General features: G+C 37.2%; 1 protein-coding gene across 1 annotated transcript; it reads left to right on the top strand.

Moving 5' to 3' along the window:
• Positions 1–1,477: 1,477 nt before the first annotated feature.
• Positions 1,478–15,195, top strand: LOC131154236 (autophagy-related protein 18a-like). Its single transcript, XM_058106876.1, has 4 exons — positions 1,478–2,470; positions 7,543–7,750; positions 8,678–8,804; positions 14,868–15,195. The coding sequence occupies exons 1-4, from the start codon at positions 1,583–1,585 to the stop codon at positions 14,956–14,958; spliced, it is 1,314 nt and encodes a 437-aa protein (XP_057962859.1). The 5' UTR covers positions 1,478–1,582; the 3' UTR covers positions 14,959–15,195.
• Positions 15,196–15,645: the final 450 nt, after the last annotated feature.

Below are 15,645 nucleotides of genomic sequence, written 5' to 3'. Positions count from 1 at the left end.
AATTATCTTTTACTGCAAAATTTGTATCGCTAAAATTTGTATGGTATTTGATTAATGAATTTTACTCTTGGCGATATATTTACTGTCGTGGGCAGTCAAAGCAAGATTACTTGTGTATTAAAAAAAAAATTAGAAATATGCAATGAGAGTGAGATTATAGGTTGAATTTTTGAGCTATTAGAAGTTTTATGGGTTTTTGAACAAAAGATTGGGAACAATACGTCAAGTGGCCTGAACTTAAACTATTTTAATTTTGACTCTCCTTCAAATAATTTTATTTTGACTTATGCACGTTCAAGTTCCTGGTATAATTTTTTTTTTCAATAGATCAGTTTTTTTTTTTAAATGAAACTAATTTTAGACCATAACTCTTAATTTACTTAAAACAGGAAAAGGGTCCAATAGCTTAAACTCCTAATTTCAATTAGATTTTAAATTGATGAAGCAACCATGGATTTTTAAAGAATACCTTAAATTAATCCATATATTATATTGAGAAATATAAATATATATATATATATATATATATATATATATATATATATATATATATAGTATTCATTAAAAAAGTTGTATCATTATTACAGACAAAACTCGGGTTGGATTTTTTTTAACTTTCATAAAATTTATTTTTGAACCCACCGACTAGCTGGAATTTAACTTTAAAAAAAATCTTCAATTTCTAGATCACTTCTTAATTTATATTGTTATATAAAATAAATTAAAGTAAGTTATGAAAATAAATAATTCAAAAATAATTAATTAATTTAATGAAAAAATATATTATATATGCGTTTGCTCAACTACCACTAAATTAAAAAAAATATTTTCAATTTTTAAAAATGTTCAAGTTCTTTTACTTTAGCGTTCATTTTTTATTATTATCATATTGTTACATAAATATTACTTGCATAATAAAATTGATGTAATATAAAAATGCATATCAAATAATTCAGAATAAAACTACAAACAACATATAAATATGATACAACTGATTCATAAAATAATTTTTTTTGGCTGAATTTTAGTATTTTTTATTATAGACAAATCTCGCAGCTTGGTGCTGCGAGATTTGTGCCACGTGTCACCTTCTCGATGCCTGGTCCATTTAAATCTTGCAATTTGGAGCTGCGAGATTTGTTCCACTCTGTGCCATGCGTCAACTTCTCGCTGGCTGCGAGATTTGCTTCTCTTCTTGTCACGCGTTGTCTTTCCAGCGGTCCATAAGTTTAAATCTCGCAGCATCAAGTTGCGAGATCACGTGAGCATTAGTTTGAGAAAATTTTTTCCAATCAGTGTATTATTTAATATTTTATTTATTTTTAATAATAAAATGGGAAAAAAACTCATAAATTATGTGTAACCCTAGTTAGAACTTAGAAGGGCGGAGGAAAATAGAGTTTTTATTTTTATTTTTACCATCATACACGTGGCAAAATTACAACTGGTGATAAGAGCTCAAAAATAATTCTGCAATTTCGCTGGAAAGTCTCCTTCCTGGTGGCAAGCTCGTCTTCTCCGGAAGCTCCACTTTCTGCCTTCTCCTCTGGGAACAAAACCCTCCATCCTAAACTTCCCTTCCATGGCCACACTCTCCCCGCCCTCTTCTTCCTGGCGTCTGCAAAACCCTAACACTAATTTAAACCCTGAGCTTCTCTGTCGCCCCAAAATGCCCCTAAGCTCCCACTCCCCCCAAGCCCTAAACCCTCCGGTTGAAGATGACGACTCAGACCCACAACCCCTCTCCGACCTCCGGGACCCATCTACAGTCTCAAATTTCATCCAAAACCCATCCCCTAACGCCCCTCGGTTCAACACGGTTCCCGCCCTGCTTCACCTCTCCTTCAACCAAGACTCTTCTTTCTTCTCCGTGGGCACGACCCACGGGTTCCGGATCTACAACTCCGACCCGTTTCGGGAAATCTTCCGCCGGAACTTCTTCGACGACAGCGGCGGCGGCGTTGGAGGCATTGGCATCGTCGCGATGCTCTTCCGGTGCATTATTTTTGCTCTCGTTGGTGGCGGCCCTGCCCCGCAGTACCCCAAGAACAAGGTCATGATCTGGGACGACCACCAGTCGCGGTGCATTGGTGAACTGTCGTTCCGCTCCGAGGTCAAGGGTGTGCGGCTCCGCCGCGACCGCATTGTTGTGATTCTCCTCCAGAAACTGTTAGTCTACAATTTTGCGGACCTGAAATTGCTTCATCAAATTGAGACCTTCGGGAACCCAAAGGGGTTGTGCGAGGTTTCTCAGGTTTCGGGGTCGCTTGTTTTGGCGTGCCCAGGACTGCACAAGGGTCAGGTGAGGGTGGAGCACTATGGGTCGAAGCGAACCAAGTTTATTACAGCACATGATTCCAGGATTGCTTGCTTTGCGCTTACACAAGATGGCGGATTGCTCGCCACAGCGAGTAGCAAAGGGACTTTGATTAGGATTTTCAATACGCTTGATGGGTCGTTGCTTCAAGAGGTATGTGAATTGTAATTTTGGGTTTTCATCACTCTGATGAAATTTTCTTATATCGTGGACAGTTTAGTGGAGTTTTTGCTGTTTTTGATTAATATTAGAGTCGTTTGGTACTTTGTGCATTTATCTTTGATGCGCACTTGTGCTAGGTTCAGAGGTTCAATAAGTGATGATTATGTATTTTTGGTGGATTAATCCTTGTATGATTGAAGTCTAAAAATTGCTTAATGATTATATTTTAATGACATAAACAGTATTTTACCTTTTTTTTATTTTATTTGAGACCATGATTAATGTTAGTCACAAATCTTTTCAATCACTTAATTTAAGAAAAAAAAACTTAAGTTGATGCTATTTGAGACTTTATTACCTAGTTCTAAATGGTTCACCACTTAATTTGGTTTGGTTCATAACCATTGGCTTAATATGGTTTCCAATGAGTTTTGTGCAGATTAAGATGATATACATCTATTGTCTTGCAAAGCCTATGCATTTGATCAAAATTAAATAGGGCAGGAAATAATTTGGCTTGTTCACAGGAGTGAAAACCAGAGAACATGGTCTTTGCTGCAGCTGAGCGGGGCTTTTTGTCCTTTTCCTTTGCCTCGTGCAAATCTTAATGAGTAGACTTTTAATGATTTACTGGGAGTAGAGACCAACCCCTTATTCATAAACTTCGTACTTCTTAGGCAGCCCACGAAGGGCTTTTTACTTCATGCCATTTTTTTTTTATTCCTGTTATGATATTAAATTGCAACTCAATGAACACACTAGCGTTTAAAGAGTTTATCTAGTACACGTAACCTTTAAAATATTGCCTTTCTAGTTTCTTTTGAACCTGAAAAATGAGCTATGTTGGGTGTCACGGTCTTAAGAGTCTTGTGATCATGACACATGGTTTTGGTGTATGATTTAGACTTGGAGTGAAGTTTGGTTAACATGGATTTGACTATGCAATTGTAATGAGGATGGTTTCAGTATGTCAATGTGAAGTTATGGTGGATCGAGATAGTTCTTATGGTGGTGGTTTCGAACCAAGATGTATGATCATTAGATCCTTGTTGGTTACTTACTCATATGTGAACAGGAATCCTTCACAAACTTTACTTTTGGGGGAGCAGCAAGTGAGCAACCTACCTTCCTCGGTATCCTATTGGGTATTAAGTAAGCACCCTAAGGAGAGTTCAGGGACAAACTCTTGACATCCATGATGGGTGCCTTGGGCTTCTGTATGGGATTGGGAGCCTTATGGATGATCCATTTGAGAATGAGGTTGTGTGGTACTCTCGTCTTGAAAGTTGCATTGTTTGTACTTCTTGGTCGTCGACCATATAGTTGGTAACGTCGTCCAAGACCCTATTTTGGACTATTGAGGGGTGTTAATCCTTTGCATATCTTGCTTGGATAGTGTATAGTGTCACTACCCCTAGTTTTGGCTAGTGGGTGGTAAGTGATGGATACTCCTAACACGAGGATTGTGTTGTGGGGATGGGAGTTACCCTCAATGTTAGTGGAATGAGAGTTTAATTTCCTTATAGTTTTGAGTTTGTGTTCCTCAGTAATGACCTTAGTTGGATCAAGGGCTTCTCGTGAGAGTTGACCACAAGGTTAGACATTTGAGTGTTTCCTCGGATGAGTACAGCTAGGCTGGGATAAGTATAGTCTTGCCGCCGCTCAAGCGTGACTTCTTGACACTTTACACAAATTTAGACAAGGGTGAATCCTTTTTGACATTGGAAGTATATACATGTATGATAATTGGTATCAGAGTAGATCTCTAATTTGTGAACTAAAATGAGATTGATACTGTGAGCATCAACTTTATTGTGGGGATTCAGTGTGTAACATTAAGTGGGGGAAGGATCAAGTTACCTTTGAGTAGGTTCTCATCTCTCACTCCCCTTTTGTCATGTGACTTGTTGCAATTAATAAAGCGAAGTTGGCCTTCAATTGATTGTCTTGTAAAATATTAGGATGCTTGATTCTTCCTTGTAGGCCTATCCCTTGACGAGGGATGAGGGTTGATTAAGGGGAACTAAGATAAGAATTCCTTGTGCCCTTAAGGCGAGTATTGTGGCCTCTATTTGGGAATTGCCCTATTGTGGGAGCATTGGAGCTTGGATGTTTATTCATCAATACTTTGTGGTGTCCTCATTCCATAGCTAGAGGTGATACTCTTGGATTTGATGGAAGTGTATGATTGTAGGAGTTTGGCCAAGGGTGTCTTTCAGGCAACTTGGGAAGTTCGAAACCATAGGGAGAAGTGACATTCTTAGGTCTATTGGGAAGAATGAGTCGTGAATAACTTGGACAGATTGTCCTCAAGCCACACAAGTGAGGCTCTATGTTAGTCACAGTGGTGGTGACATATATCAAATGGGGTTGGACTTGAATGGAACCAAGAACATTGCTTAATGGACTTTGCTGGAACTCTAAGATATTCTTATAATTTTAGTTTTGGAGGGAACATGGTTGTAGGACTCTTGGTTGGGAACTCAGTTTGGAAACAGAATGTTGTTATCAAGCTTTGATGTTTTACTAGGTTGGTTAACTACAAAGTTATGGGACGGTCATACTTGTAGAGCCTTTGAGGTGGAGACTATCCTTAAAGGGCCAGGTTGGAGCTGAACCTTGGTACATTAGGGTGTTAAAATCTCCTCTTTAGTTTTTTTGAGAATCAAAGAATTCATCGGTATGATTTGTGAATAGATAAGGGTTTCCAAATATGACCCTCTTGCTGTTAGAAGGAAGTTGCATCGACCACCAGAAGACGATATTAGATCGGAGTATCCGATTTGGGTTTTTGTGTTGGTTGCTCCTTGGGATGAATTGAGATGATTCTTAGTAGATTTCATAATGAGTTTGGCTTTGGGAAGGATCTTGCCTTAATGGTTCTGCTAATGACTCTTCATCCCTCTAGTGAGAGTTTGAATTTTGAGAGACAAGATGGAAATATAGATTCGTATCAATGATTTGTGAGTTTGAGTTTTGGGAAGAATGTTTCTAATCTTCGGAGCTGGCGGTATATTTGCTAGCCATCAACTTTTGGGTGAGCTACAGTCTTGGATATGTGAAGTCCTAGGAAGAATCAAAGATTAAAGTATATGGTTTTTAAAGGTAGCTGCTTTTGGCTTTGATCTGAGTTTGGGATGAAGACCTTGTGTTTAGAGATGTGTTCCACAAGCACCCTCGGATTAGAATGGGGTTCAGGCACATAGTGGGATCAAAGACAAGTCTAGATGCTGGATCTTTGGACTGTGGTTCTAAAACCTCCTACTTTGGGGTTCCTGAGTGGGTTATTGGAAGATAGATCAGCATGTTCATCAATGAGGATGTTAATAAGATGGAGTGGGGGAAGATGCCACGATCTTTGAGTCTTGTGAATGTGACACATGGTTTTGGGTGTAGGATTCAGACGGAGGGAAGTTTGGTTAACATGGATTTGACTATGTTGTTGTTGTGAGGATGGTTCGATTTGTCATTGTGACGTTGTGGTGGATTCAAATTGTTTTTATGGTGGTGTTCATGGACCAAGATGTATGATCATTAGATCCCTATTAGTTACTCATATGTGAATGGGAATCCTTCGGAGACTTTACTTTTGGGGGAACACTAGGTGAGTGACCTATCTTGCTCGGTATCCTATTAGGTACTAAGTGAGCACCCTAAGGAGAGCTTAAGGATAGACTTTTGACATCCTCGGGATGTCTTGGGCTATCATGTGGGATTGGGAGCCCCATAGACGATCCATTTGAGTATGAGGTCGTGTGGTACTCTCGCCTTGGAGGTTGCGATGTTTGCCTTTCTTGGTTGTTGGCTATACAGTTGGGCAGTGTCATCCAAGAACCTCATTAGACTATCGAGGGGTGTTAATCCTTCATATGTCTTGCTTGAGTAGTGTATGGTGTCACTTCTCCTAGTTCTAGCTAGTGGTGGGTAAGTGATGGTACTCTGACACAAGGATTGTGCTGTGGGGATGATAATTACCCTCAGTATTAGTGAAATTGAGTTTAACTCACTTGCTGTTCAAGTTTGGGTTACTCAATGATGGCCTCTGTTGGATCAAAGGCTTTCGAGCCTTGAGACTTGGGCTCGGGGTTAGACATTTGATTACCTCCTTGGATAAGGATGAGTACGGTTGGGCTGGACTTGGTGTAGTCTTGCTGCCACATGGGTGTGAGTCTCGACACTTTAAGCTGACCCAGGCATGTTTCTTTTGGATATGTATGATAGAGTAGCAACTAGCATTAGGATTGTAGGATGAGATTCTAGAGAGTTCTCAATCACAATAGGTGTACATCAAGGTTCTACTTTGAGTCCATCTTTTTACTTTAGTAATTGATGAACTTACTAGGAGTATCCAAAATGAGATGCCTTGGTGTATATTGTTTGCAGATGATATTGTGTTAAACACAATTATTGCAAGCCCATATTCACCTTAGCTAATGATAAGTGGTCATTAGTGGTATGTTTGTGCATTCTATTATTGAATAATTCTCTCATTTTTGTGACTCTCCCATGCAGTCTCTGGTTTTTTAAGCACTTGTTAGATGGACATTTTTTGGTCATGAGTGGGAAGTTGGGAATGTATCCTTTTTTTTTAAATGAATCAATGTTTAGAGATTGGAAACTAATCCATTAATGAGAAGTATATTTGCTTGGGTGGTGATCTGTCTACTACCTGATACCTAAGATCACAAAGATATTTTACTTTGCTTGCTTGATTTTTTGATGATCCTGATACAACAAAAGGATAACTGGATGTCTTTGGGCGTTTTTCTTAGAGATGTTTTAATCTTTGCAGATGTGTGGGACTGGTTCTGTATTATTCTTCAAAGAATGATTCAGATGTTTATACAAAAGATATAAAAAATAGTCACTAAAAATAAAACCTCTTGATTAACAACTGTCATGTGTCAAATAAAATTATGTGGAGCTTTTTATCCTTCTTTTAAAAGAAAAGTTTTCTACCATATTTATTGGCATGTCACCACCAACATTATTAATGGTTACTGATACATGTGGCTGTTCTGGAAGATTAAGGCTTAGTTATAACTTTTAAGCAATCAATGTAGGTAAGAAGAGGTGCAGATAGAGCAGAGATTTATAGTCTTGTGTTCTCCTCCACTGCTCAATGGTTAGCTGCATCTAGTGAAAAGGGAACTGTCCACGTCTTCAGCCTCAAGGTTGAATCTGGTTTACTAGGGAATGACAGATCACGCAACACATCTGAACCAAGTCCTTCGACATCATCTGCTATTTCATCTCTTCCCTTCATCAGAGGTAGAGTATTTCTCGGTTTTTCATTTTTTTTTTTTATTAAATGGTATTGATATGGCTATAAATGTCTATGGAGATAATTTGTACTATAAATGGTTGTTCATAAAAAACACTGCCTTCCATGTTGTAATAGATTTACGTACACAGATTTCCTGTGAAAAAATGTGATAGAATTTTGATCCACCACCTTTTTGTACAAATTACAGCCCCCATGATCTAAATGTGTCTAATCATTACTGAGCTGAGATTTAGGAAGAGTTCTTAGAGGACAAAACAAAACAAAGATTCAAGAAGATAGGGAGAAGAAAACAAGGCACACACAAATTTATGTGGTTCAGTCATTAACGTACAGCCCTGGGCAAAGATTGAGCTGAGTTTCCATCATAATCAAAGATTGAAGTACAAAGAAAGGGCAGCCTCACAGAACCCTAAGCCCCAAATACACGCTCTCTTAAGCCACTTTGGGAGAAGGGGCAAAAGAAGAATGATACAATTAAAACGCAACACACAATGCATAAGGCATCCATGCCAGTTTGGAGGTTTTGGGAGGGCACAATGTACGCAAGGCTGTTTTGTTGTGGTGCTCTAATTTATGAGCCACAGCTTGTCCTTGAGAAGAGTAATAGAGTGTATAAGAAAAATCCACATAAAGGAGCCCAAAAAATCTGAATACTTTGAGCCAGGTCAACAAACAACATTACTGGAAACTAGGGTTACTGGATTGGTCAATGGGTCATGGAACTTCAGTCTTACTCAACGGGTTGCATAAATATATAGAGCCTTCTGAAGCAAACAAGGGTTGTAAAGAAAGAATGCAAACATTTGTTGTCAAAGCTGTTTAGGTAGGATATAGCATAATGAATGAGCTTATAATGAGAGAGGATTTAGTTTTTGGTTCCCTAAAACCTATTCTGGGCTTGTATTTTCCAGGTGTTCTACCGAAGTACTTCAGCTCAGAGTGGTCAGTGGCTCAGTTTCGACTGCATGAAGGCGTCCACTACATTGTTGCCTTTGGTCACCAAAGGAACACTGTTATGATTCTTGGCAAGGATGGCAGGTAACCAAAAATCAGATTTTGTTTTAGTTGCTTTATTATTTTTGTTAGAAATTATGCTGTTATCGTAATTATTTTATTCATTGTATTCTAGCAGTTGGGTTTTGCAGAATAAACTCCTTGGTGTTGAACTAAATCAGAACACAGCCTTTTCAGTTTTGTAGAATAAACCCTTTGAACTGAATCAGAAAACAACTTTGGTTGGACCATCAACCAAAGGGTCACTTAGCCTCAAGATATGTTTGGGTATGCTGAATAAACCCTTTAATGATGAACTAAATCAAAACATAGCTTGAGTTGGACAAAGCTTCAATTGATTGTATGCTAAATTAGGCTTCACTGACAAGAAATCAACAAGGTCCAGTTCTCCATTGTAGAACACCATCCACCATAACTAAGGCATCACTTTCAATTGAAATATTTGTACTTTCCAAAGGTTCCCATAAGCTAACAAATAGGAGTACCATGAATTGATCTTATTTACTATATTTTGTATTTTATTTTATTTTAATGTTTGAAAGATGGTGGAAGGTGGAGCATTTTAACCCTTATGAAGCTAGATGTAAGCCTGAAGCCTTTGAGGCATAAGCCTTTTGAGGATTTAATTTTTAGATAAAAACATGTAAATAATTCACATATATTTTTAAAAATAAATAAAATTAAGATAATTACTTATAAAATTTTATAAAACATATATTTTTGTAAATTCCTTGTTAGTCATTCAAAACATAGCTTTGAAGCATAAGCCTTTTGAGGATTTAATTTTTAGATAAAAACATGTAAATAATTCACATATATTTTTTAAAATAAATAAAAATTAATAAAATTACTTATGAAATTTTAAAAATCATATATATTTTGTAAATTCCTTATTTAAAAATCATGTATATTTTGCAAATTCCTTGTTAGCCATTCAAAAAATACTAGCTTAAACTCTTAAGTAAATCATGTCAAGAGATGGTTATATCATTACAAAGTTTAATTATTTTCATGATCTAGCAGACAACTCTCAATTTTTTTGGAGTTCAAAAGTTTTATAAATCAACTTGTAGGGTATTTTCCTTTTCATATAAATACATGGTTAAAATTTTCTAGCTAAATCTAGCTTGAGATACGCCCAAAATGCATAAGCCTCAACCAAGAAGGTGCAAAAGGCATGCCTTTTGTACTAATGCACAAGTCTCAATGTATAATGCATTGGCCTTTTTGAGATTTAATGTTCTAGAGTAAGCCTGAAGGCATTTTGAGCATGCCCTGTCTTGAGGTGAGCCTCCATTGGGCCTCTTAAATCATTGTTTTATTTAGCCTATTCCGGCAGTTGGCTTTTGTAAATAAACCTATCAATGGCAAACTGAGCCTAATCACAACTGGGCTTGGATGATTGGCAAACCAAACCAGAGCACTACTTTTGATTAGAGTTGTACTGTTAACCAAAGGCTCAACTAACCCTGTGATAAATGCGATCAATCTAAATTAGGATTTTTGGGCAGGGACTGAGCCAGTGAGAACCATGGAGTCACACATTTAGCTGGAACATTAGTTGCAGTGAGCCACTTGGAGGCCTCCAATGGATGTAGTGATGTAGAACAATTGGGGAACGGAGAATAAGGAGAGGTTGGGGGGGGGGGGGATACCAAGGACTCCACGTCCAACACAAGGTCAAAAATCGTGTTCATGAACTTCGGCTCTCTGGCTTGGGGAGAGCTTTTATACTCTTGTGGAGATTTTAGCGTACAATTTTGATTCCTTTTTTTTTTTTTTCTACAGATGAAGTTGTTTTCATTCGTATAGCATCAAATTCCCCATTCTATGATCCATGGACAGCCAAGCAATACTTGAATTACTTTTCATGGCAGTATGTCGTGCCAAATTTTTGCCAAATAAGAACCCATATATATAGGAACCAAGGAGTTATGTATGACTGATAAAGTAATATTGTTCATGGAAAGAAATTATAAAGGAGTAGGGTGAAGTTCCTTCTGCAATTCAGCTTAGTAATGGTAGATTCAGAAACTAGATCCTTGGAGCACCAATGGTCAACTACAATTTTATGAGCATCTGACTTTTGGATAAGAATGTGAGCACTGCATAGTATTAAAACAGTTACCCGTGGGAAAACATTCAACTTGCTTTCATGGCTGATTAGGAGTGGCATTCTGGTTTCAGCAATTAATAGGAATGAGGAACAGTGGCTGTGAACAGTATATATGAATTGTTATTGCCAACATTAGAGATGAATAGTGACTCTTTAACTGTAACCATGAATGGGACAAAAAAATGGAACTCGCTTTGGTACCAATTTGATGTTGAGCAGTTGAGGGAGAAAGAATAAGAGTAGGGGTGACAAGGACACCACATCCTATACAAGGGGTAAAATCAAATCTGGGCTTCAATTTCAATTCCAAACTAAAATTCTCAGTAATATTTTTGAAATTAGGATTTTCAGCCTGGGTGTGGGAGGGGAGATGGGATGCTTGTCTCATGGGAATATTTTTTTTTTTCTTATTTTTCAGTTCACGTAAGATTCTCATGAGCAGTACACAAGAGGTCATCTTCATTTTATTATTAAAAGGGGGAAAAAAACACGTTAGAAGAATGAGACATCTCTCGAGAAAAACTGAGACAAACCAAAAATAAACATGTAAGACTTAATAATCCAATTAATTTAAGGGTAAAAGACTTTGACCTCCCTTCAGGTTTCTTGACACAAAGCAGACATGACATTTAAGAATCGCAGGACTTCCCCTGATGATTTGTTTGGTTTGGTGGAATAGCTATTCATTGGAATAAGATGGAATATAATTTAAATTTTGGGAATCAAGGGAATATTTATTCCTCATATATTCCTCATTATTTCATTCAACATGTAATAAAAAATAAATAGACATCCTTATGATGAAATTTGGGAATAGTTATTCTTTGTCTATTCCTTATTATGGACTCATAAAATGTTTCACATTGTTACTTGCTTTATAATAACAATATAATTTCTTGTATAAATAATTGTAAATAATTTACTAAAATTAATCTATTCCTAGGAATAGACATTCCGCAAACTAAATGTAACCTGAGTTTCAAAAATTCTACGGATGTCTGCTGAGGTTTGCTAAGAAGGCGTAAACTTCCCTTTATATTTGGCATAAAGACAAGATCGGGGAGGGGTATGAGTGACCCAAAAATAAATGTCAAGGGGGTATTTGGGATTCTTGAATAAGTTTGCATATTTTTGCCAAAACCAGAAGGTCTATGGGATTTTTGAAACCTCCAGGGAGGTATTTTTGTTGTTTTGCCAAACCTCAAGGAGATCAGTGTATTTTGTCCTTAATTGAAATGACTAGGGGACAGTTATGGTGTCAAAAGTTTCAACCATTATCTATATCATATATGATTTCTAAAGCAGGCTGAGGAGAGCTTGTCATGTGGTAAGTCTCGCGATGAGCGATGCATCCCCGTCTTTTCTGATGCTCATTTCTCATGGCAACAATATTACTTTCATTTTATTAAATTCTATGTTATGATAATTTTACTAATTTAAACATAATATTAGTGTGTAATAATACTATATTTTTTTTTGGGGGGGGGGGGGGGGTTTGGCCGCATTAATGTCCAACCATCTAAAATAGTGAGGGAATGGATTTCCATGTTTTGTTGGAATCCAAGGAGTGGGAGATTATTGTCATGTTGGTTTCCAGACCTATAAAAAAAGCATGGGAATGAGATGCCATGGACATCACATTCTTGTGAATGTTGAAAGATGTTGAAACCAATTGCCGCTGACTTGCATTTGCAATCAGTCTTCCTTTTCTTATCATTGTCGTTGATTCTTGTAATTGAGAGTTTAGTTTTATTTATTTATTTATTTTTGGAAAGAAAAAGAAGCTTTATCGACACTTGCAACAAATAGATACAATAGCAGAGAGAAGAAGTCCTCACTCATTGGAAAAATAAAAAAATACATCAGCTTAATAAAGCCCCCTCAATCCTGGACGGCATCCTGAAAGCAGGCATTTTTTGAAACAGCCTGTGCTATAAGCCCAGAGTGAAGACAAATACTGCACCTTGTCTCTAAGAAGCCCCATCGATAATCTCTTACCAAAAACAATTCTAGCAGTCCTTTACAGTCTGATTTCCTGGAACACAGCTCATATAGCACACTCCACAACTTCTTAACATCCGTACCCTTGCCAAAACCAGCACAGCAATAAGCAAGAACTCCTCCACTGAGGTTGGATGACTCTACTCTTTACCTAGAACTTCGCAAGTGCATTCCACAAGCCCCAAGCAAATGAAGAAGGCTAGAAACATATGAGACACATCCTCAAAGCTATTCTTAAACATAAGACACAAATCAGGGAAGAAAGCTTTAGAAGGCCTCCTACTTTGTAGCAGTTTGTTAATTACCACCAGCCAAATAATAGCCTTCATCTCAGAAGGAACTTTAGCCTCCCATGTACCTTGATATAGAGGGAAGACCTGATTAGCCTTAATAAGGTGAGGAAAGAAAGATTTACAAGAATAATCCCCCAATGAATCCAAAAGTCAAACTCTGCCATCACTCCTGGAGATATGACAACCCTCCATTGCAATGAGCAAAGAAGACAACTGCTCCACCTCTTTATCACTTGATACCCTTTTAAAGTGCAAGTCCCAAGAAAGGGAACCTGTTGTGTTGTGGCTCATATTTAGAAGGGCCATCCACTTAAATCCTATTATAAGTTGGAGGGTTGCGCTTTAAGCCCTCTCGCCCTCCATGTGCAAAAGCTACCTATTCCATTTAAACCAGCAGGGATTTGTTTCACTGCCCCGTGGTATGGTACAATATTTTGAGCCAGGGCATAGTGGCATTCTATTGTTGTGTAAGGGTGTTTTAGAGTTTTCACTGGCGCTATATATACATGCTTGTAGCCCGAGGTTGAAATCCTAAGGCAGCTTTCATTGACAATATTATGGAAAGTGCATTGAGGCTCTATCTTAAGCATACTACCAAGCCACGTAAATCCTTATGTTCTTATTTTCCTGTGTTCTTTCAATTTGCTACATGTGTGCACAACCTTAGGGTGCGTTTTTAAACTAAATCCCTCCTGAAAATGAGAGTAAGGAAGTCAAATCATTGTCATGAAATGAAAGACAATACAAGCCCCCTCCCCCACCCAAAAAAAAAAACCAAATCATCTTCCCAAAACCTAATATGATTTACCTCTACCCAAATGTTAGAGGAGGAAACAAGAGGAAAACCTATGAAATGAACCTCCAGCTCCAAGGGCCCTCTGAAGATTTTCTAATCCAATTTAGCCATGCCAACTATTATCTTATATGCCATATTTACATTTTATAACTTTGATTGTGAATGTTGTAATTTAAAATAGATGATATGAGGAACAATCAAAATATGAACAGGGGATCTTCTTTCTCATGTGTTTGTTACTAGCCAGCTAGGGGAATTTTAGAAAAATAAAAAATTAAATTCTAGTTTCATTTATTCCAAATGTGTTCAGAATTCAATGGTTTAACATGCACTATGCCAAAGAGACGAGTTCATTTGCAAGTTAAATGAATTCCACTTTATTTGCCTTCCAAACACTTGTTTTTTTTTTGTCTGAGTGATGCTGGCAAAGGAAGGGGACTAGTATGGCTGGTAATAGGTGGAATTGTGACTCGTCTCTGGAATTTGGTCTCTAGTGTAGCTAAAATGCGGAGAAAAGCTCTTATTTCAATGTATGTGCTCTGATATGAAGCATGGATACCAAGGCAAGTTGTGGGTCGACATAGTACAATATGGGAACCTGGAAGTCCTAAAAATATAAGATGCAGCTGCCACACCAAAATACTAATTAGTAAATATATAATACTATATTTGAATATATTAAATATGACATTGAATGACAACTATGAAAAAGTTTGAGCTGAAAATGCGTCGATAGCTTTGTCTACATCAAGTTTGCAGTTATTGTTTTAGGTTGAGATATGCTGCTTAAGATTGTTAATGCTGCACTGCTCAACTGTGTTCTGTCTAGGTCATTTTCAAAATTTCTGGAGTGTTATTAAGCAGTTGTGTTGTAAATGCAGCTTCTATCGATGCCAATTTGACCCAGTGGCTGGTGGAGATATGACGCAGTTAGAATACTACAATTTCCTGGAGCAAGAAGGAACTTTCTGAAAGTGTATCTATATATATATATATATATATATATATATATATATATATATATATATATTTTGGCCAAGTCATTACCATTATATGTTTATATTTTTCTTAGATTTATTTGGAGGGACTGAATGACTTGTAAATATATTGAAGGTGTAAATAGGCCTAAAGCCTGCATTATGTCCTGGGCTGTATATAAATCTATTACCATGTATATACCATGCATATATGTTAGCAGAAATATTTAGGAAGGACTGCCCCTTTGCTAGGGATTTCACTGTCTTGTGGCGATGTTTGGATCTGAACATATTAAAGTGGTGTAGAAACCATGCGGTTGCGATCCGCAAGAAAACATATCTGGCTTTTGTGTGATATTCTACGCATAGTGAATTGTAAGGACACCCTGCATCCTATGTCATTCTTATATACCAGTGTGCATTCGTAGAGTTCTATACTCACTAAAAATAAACAAGAGTATCCTATCCTCTTGTAAATTTTGTTTTATACCTTGAGGCCTTTGGTTATTAATGGCTTGCCTGGTTTTGAGCCTTTTGCCTCAGAGCAGTAGGTTTCCTCTTTGATATCCATTGCATAGTTTTGTTGCTAAAATTCAGGTTAAATTATGAGCCCTTGACATTTGATTGGCTATTACAAGTTTAAATAGTGAGAAAATATCAATTATTTGAAGTCTTTGATTAA

The sequence above is a fragment of the Malania oleifera genome, chromosome 4 (genome assembly GCF_029873635.1).
Source record: "Malania oleifera isolate guangnan ecotype guangnan chromosome 4, ASM2987363v1, whole genome shotgun sequence".
NCBI lineage: Eukaryota > Viridiplantae > Streptophyta > Magnoliopsida > Santalales > Ximeniaceae > Malania > Malania oleifera.
This window is presented reverse-complemented; position numbering and strand designations above follow the sequence as displayed.